Source organism: Oratosquilla oratoria, chromosome 34 (assembly GCF_046742065.1).
Source record: "Oratosquilla oratoria isolate Oo_2021 chromosome 34, ASM4674206v1, whole genome shotgun sequence".
Taxonomy (NCBI): domain Eukaryota; kingdom Metazoa; phylum Arthropoda; class Malacostraca; order Stomatopoda; family Squillidae; genus Oratosquilla; species Oratosquilla oratoria.
Window position 1 is genome coordinate 42910934 of NC_134810.1, and position 6437 is coordinate 42917370.

A 6437-nucleotide genomic window follows, 5' to 3' on the forward strand; every position below is an offset into this window, starting at 1 on the left:
CACTAACAGTCGTAAAATTGTAATAATACAAGAGAAGGGTGCTTAGCAGAGGAAGGTAACATGGTCAAGGTGTAAGTTTGTGAGGTCCAGTTATTCAGCTGAAAAGGAGCAGTATAACAACACGATGTCCAGCAGGGGGATCCCCCCCGTCCTCGTAGAGGGGTGGTATTAGCGACCATTCTACTCGCATGCTTCATCGCCGAGCATAACCTTCCATTCAGTACAGCTGACCACTTAGTTGAATTAATGAAGATGAACTTTTCCGCCTATGTTCATTTCTATCACCAAAAAATGTTTTAGATATAAACACAAGAACAGCCCTACCTTCTCTCACAAATTTAGTTCAAGCAGTACCTCGCATTTACGATTTTGATGTCCAAATTCTAGACAATGAATGGAGGAACCTAGATTCCGTAACTTTGCCGCAAGACTTGGTACCCGACTGTAATATTTTAGAGTTCTATGAAAAACTAGGGAAAGTAACAGACGACGATGGCACACATCATTTTCAGTATCTGTGTTCCTTTATAATGCAGGTCTTGTCCCTACCAACTTTAAATGCTGATGCTGAGAGACTATTCTCAAAGTTGTCATTAATGAAAACAAAGACTAGGAACAGGATGCACTAATTTTAGTGTCAGAGGCTGTCAGGGAGAAAGGTACTTGTGTGAGCTTTAAGCCATCTCAGTTAATGATAAACTCCATACATTAACCATGTAATTGCATTCTCTCTCTCTCTCTCTCTCTCTCTCTCTCTCTCTCTATCTATCTATCTATCTATCTCTCTCTCTCTCTCTCTCTCTCTCTCTCTCTCTCTCTCTCTCTCTCTCTCTCTCTATGAGAAAGTATATGTTCTTGTACTTTATAGTATAGATATATGCGTACATTTTCATCCCTCAAAAAGTATGTTCTAATACTTTGAGTATAAATATGTTGTGTGTATAATGTTTGTTGATTTGTGACTTGTGTATGTCCACTTGTGATTCCACCATCAGAAATTAAGTGTGTATTGTTTCATGTATTATTACGTCACCTGCTTATAATATAAAGTCTATATTTATAGCTTTCCCTGCGAATTTCTTTAAATCATTGGAGGCATAGTGTTGGAGCTACTTTGTGGTGATATTGCAGAAAACTTTCCTTTGTGTGTGTCACCGATCCCTCTATGTATTATTTATGTGTTTTCTTTCTCATCTAATGTTTACAGAACTCTGTTGGTGGCAATACTCCTATTCCACATTGTTGTGTGTGCCCGTTAAGCCGATAGAAAGTCCGTCAATCACAAACATAGAATAGCTTAGTCACTGTTCAGTTTTCGATCAAAGAAAACGTGTGGCAAAGACAGGTGTGATATTCCGGCAACACTGGCCGCTGCATACAGAAACGACGCAGTTTCTAGTTCGACTTCTAAGTGTACACACGTTTTGTTGTAGTGCTTTGATTTAACTAATACACTATTTTCCCTTTGTAATATACTTTTATTAACCACCCGCATACAAGTGGTAGACAAACGAAAATATATCAATGTGGTAGGATGGCAGAGGCAATATCTAATAGTGTGAAATAAAAACACAGGCGACCCATTCCGGAGATCAGACTCCAGCCCCTCGAGTTCCCATAGGTTGGGGAGGCCACGCTTATGGCATCTATTCTTGCCTCCTCTCCGTGTGGGTTGAGCAGGTGATCCCTAAAAAGGGATTCCAAGTCGTGTTGACTGCTGACGAACTGTGCTGTTCCCCATTTTTACACTAGGCCTCCACCGCTTACCGTGTGAATTGTGAGGAAGGAGCACTCTCGAATAACACGCGGAACGGGCGTGTCTAAGAGTTTTATTCTGGCTAAACCCAGGTGATTCTAATCAGCTGAGTGGACACTTATGCTCCAGAGGAATAATAATGGCTTAAAGCTGAAGACATGCTTTTATTCTTTGACCTAGTACAATCAGTTTTTCACCACACAAGTTGACTATATGGTTGGTGATATTGCTGCTGTTGCACGTGTGGGTGATCTCATTACATCCTAGATGGAACACTGTTAAGATGAATCTTCCGGGTAGTGTTGATGACCATCAGTCAGAACATCAGCTCGAACTAGTGGCAATTTGAGCGGGGTCTGGAAGAAGATAAAAGAATGTTAACAAAGGTCACGGCAGTCGAGAATTTTGATTTCTCGCATGTAAAAATGCTCGTTCAATTTGCAGCACTCTGCTCCCGTAGCAATTCTTGTTTATGTCTGTACATACGCACACCCATGAGTTAATTTTGTAGAAACTAAATGAAAAGATTACGTCAAACCAATACACAAATTTGACAGATGCGACCATCTTTATTAATGTGTGAAGAGGTCCAACGAAAGGATAGTTGTCTTATAATGCACAATGGTTTCATTTCACCAATACTAATGGCACTGTTGGTTGCTTAAGCCATTTGGGGTAGGAGGTTTAAAACCACTTCTTTGCCAGACTAGATCTTTCGTTATGGTCCAACTAGGTGGATCGGAAGCGAAAAATCAAACACTATAGAAACAAAAGTAAAAGGATGGATCGTAGGCAGAGGGTAATACAAGCAAGTTGCCAGCAGGGAAAGAAAACTTTCGTCATTAAAAAAAAAAAAAAAAAAAGAATAAGCAGCAGTTATGCTTACTTTGTGCACACATGTCCACAGCCATTGTAGCAACACACAAGGACTCCTTCACAGATACCGTTGTCAATGCAGCTTTGAGTGCATGGACTCGGTTGATCCGGTTGAATTTCAGGACAACAACGATCGGGTCCTGTCAGGCGAGCACGTAACGGCACACAATAAGAATAAGAATTAAACATTACTTAAAATACCGAGGGTAATATTGTTGGTAAATCAAAAAGTGAGACATAAGACCGAGGGCAAATGTATTCATTATTTTGAACATCTATGAGAGATATTGCTAAAAATCAAATTTGCATACACGCTCACACACACACACACACATACACACACACACACACACGACTCGGTGGCGCGGTTGGTAGAGTCTCCGACTGTCACTACAGCGCTCCGGGTTCGAGTCCTGCCCAGGGCTGAAATAATTCCAATATCGCTGCGCTTCGAGTCGTTACTCTAACTCTCGTGGGTGGGGAGTTGGGTGTGTGTGTGCGTGTAAGGTCACAGCATTACCCATAGATCAGTCATACGAGCTCTGAGCTCTCTTCTGGGAGGGAAATAGCTGTCGACCACGAGTCCAACACGTGATAAAAAAAATACCATGGTGAATACACACACACACACACACACACACACACACACACACACACACAAACACACACACACTCTCTCTCTCTCTTTCGATGGCGTGGAGGTTGAGTTCTCGGCTGCCACTATGGAGGTTCGGGTTTGAATCTCGCCCGGGGCTGAAATAATTTCAGTATCGCTGTGCTGCGAGTCGTTACTCCAACTTTCGTGGGCGAGGAGCTGAGTGTGTGTGTGCGTGTAAGGTCACATTATTACCCATACATTAGGCATCTTCTGGTATTTTGTTCAGACATGCTACATACTAATATACTACAAAGATTGATACACTGGGGGAGATCTAGGGACTATGACACGTCATCCCTGCCAGCCTGCTACTCGTGACCCAAACAACTCTAGTGTCCCACACATATTTTGTTGTATGAAGGTGTGATTGTGCCGACCTCACTGTATGGGACAGAAACATGGAACATAAGAAAGGAAGAACGGAGGAGTTTGAATGTGTTTGAGATTAGGTGCCTGAGAAGTATGATAGAGGTTACGAGGCTGGATAGCGTGGGAAATGAGGGGGTGAGGAGGAGAGCGGGGGTGGCAAGGGAGTTGGAGACAGGGTTGATGAAAGAGTACTGGGATGGTTTGGACACATGGAAAGAATTTTTGAATAGAGATTAGTAAAAGAAGTGTGGAAGGCAGAAGTAGGAGCGAGCATGAGAGGGCGATCAAGAATAAGATGGATGGATGGGGTAAAAAATGTATTGGGAAAGAGGGGAATGTCTTTCGTTGACTTACCTGGTCCTTCGCAAAATGGAATGCACACCCCGTCGCAACAGACAAGGCGACCTCGACAGTCAGTATCATCGGTACAACTCAACCCGACTGTATGAAAAGAAAGATATATAAAAATCTTAAGCATGATTAGATCAAACACGAATTCACAACAGAACAAAAACAAGAACATCAACAGAAGAAACTTGAACTAAAAGTAGTCGATGAACACAAAGATTATCAGTTATTGGGCTGCGTCAAAATATCATTTACACACAACTACTCTGTCACCCACTCTCCTCCATGCATCACAGCATCCTCCATATGCAACCTTTCTCAACTCACACTTACCTTATCTTCTCCCTTTCTTCCTCTAATAGATATCCCCCTCTTTTTCAACGCTCCATTTACCCCATCCATCCATCTCATCCTCGGTCACCCACTCCTGTTCACCCCATCCACTTCTGTCTTTCACACTTCTTTTACTAATCTTTCTTCACTCATTACTTCCATATGTCCAAACGCCAAACCATCTCAATACTCTTTCATCAACCATTTATACATATAAGTATATGAATATGTATGTATATATATATATATATACATATATATATATATATATATATATATATATACATATATATATATATATATATATATATGTATATCACAATAGTAGGGTAGCAGGTCCTCTTTCAGGCAGCTATGATTAAAATGAAGTTTGGACATATAATAAGACAACTCAACGATATCCAACGTTCAAGTATTAGAAAAGTTGAACATGTCAGCAAGAAACTCGTGAATGCAGAAGCTGCTGCAAAGTTTAATCATATATATATATACATATATATTTACATTGCCTTGTGCGCTTACGGGTAATGTGCTACTGAATATATTTAAATACTACCCAAGCAGATCCGAGACTTGGACATTGAACAACATGAAGAAAATTAAGATTTATACTTGCAGTGTAAGAACTCTTTCAGAAAACCACAGGCTGGAGAGTTTAATGGAAGAACTAAACACGAAATGAGACACCGTAGGACTGAGCGACATCTAAAAAGCAGAAGAAATGTCTTAACACTTTTAACCACTTACTTCCTTCAGGCTGGCCTTGAGCCGTGACGACACAGGACGCCCACATCAGAAGCAGAGCCACTCTTGTGACCGAGTTCAGGCCCAGCATCATGGTGGTGATAATCGATCCTTTGGACGAAGAAAATTATACTTCAACACTGACAGCTATAAGAAACATGAAGGTATTAAACATAAATGCCGACATAAGGCAGCAGATTTCTTATAGTCACAATTAATTTGAAGATTAACAGAATTGAAATCTATGAAGCTTTTGCAAAGTCTGCGTAAGCCAATTTTGGACACAACTAACATTTAGCGATGCTAAAAAGCCGCTTTACACGGGGCCGAGTCTCAATTTTTGCAAGTTGGTTTGAGCAGAAACTACTTGGGTAAGAAATTTTTTTGTTGAGCCTCGTGTCAAATTACCTCTGCGATAAATATTGCGACCCCAATAAGTAAACTAAGCAAATGCTTTGGACGGGACACTTTCCAACCAATCTCGATCTGTTGTAGGTTTATTCTGTCAACCACCGGGCGATTCTATTCAACTTCTATAAACTGCCCAAACACAAATTTCTATTCACCAGGCCCCCTAGACACAAAGATTGACACAGAAACTAAGACACAGGGATTAATACATAGAAACAGAGACAGACATATAGACAGAGACAAACACGCAGGCACTTAGAAACATACACACGAAGACATAGACACGCAAAATAAGAAAAAGAAACACACAGACAGACATAGAGACAGCGACAGAAATAGAGACAGAGACAAAACAAAAACATTACTTGTTAGGAGACACGGACGGAGGATCTGAAATGATAGAAGTTTCCGTGACTAGTGGAGTAGTGAGCAACTCTCTCGTTTGAAATTCGCCGCGGGACTGTTGCCAACCTCCGAGAAATCCCTCTTCTACCCCAAGCAGTGATGTCATTTGATTTATACCTCAGTGAACACTTGTCTTTGACCAGAGAAAATTTATATATTCAAGTTAAACTTGGTTTGATGATATGGTTTAACGTCACAAACTCCCCCTTATCGGAAGGCTAGGAAGGTTTCCCCTTACAGAGGACTTTGTGGCGTGGAATTTAATGAACCATGCCCTTGGTTCAATTTAGTCGGTGGTAGGATTCGAACTGCCATCCCCTCGACCTTTGCCGTAAGCAACGACGACCTAACCCGCTCGGCCAATGAGCTTCCCTTAAAGTCAACTTTAAAAACAGAATTATTCTGAATGGTAAAACTTCTAGATGGAAAAATGTTACGAGTGAAGTTCCTCAGGGTTCCGTTCTTAGGATACTTCTATTCATAGTCTATATAACTGTATCCAAATTTGCTGATGATGCAAAACTGTGCGGAATGGCA

General features: G+C 41.1%; 1 protein-coding gene across 1 annotated transcript; it reads right to left on the reverse strand.

The window, feature by feature from the left end:
- Positions 1–1404: 1404 nt before the first annotated feature.
- LOC143018269 (uncharacterized) lies at positions 1405–5947 on the reverse strand. The gene is made up of 5 exons (XM_076173541.1): positions 5861–5947; positions 5088–5195; positions 4014–4100; positions 2643–2772; positions 1405–2112 (listed from the first exon to the last, which is right to left on the reverse strand). Exons 2-5 carry the CDS (start codon positions 5176–5178, stop codon positions 2091–2093), a joined length of 330 nt encoding a protein of 109 aa, XP_076029656.1. The 5' UTR covers positions 5179–5195; positions 5861–5947; the 3' UTR covers positions 1405–2090.
- Positions 5948–6437: the final 490 nt, after the last annotated feature.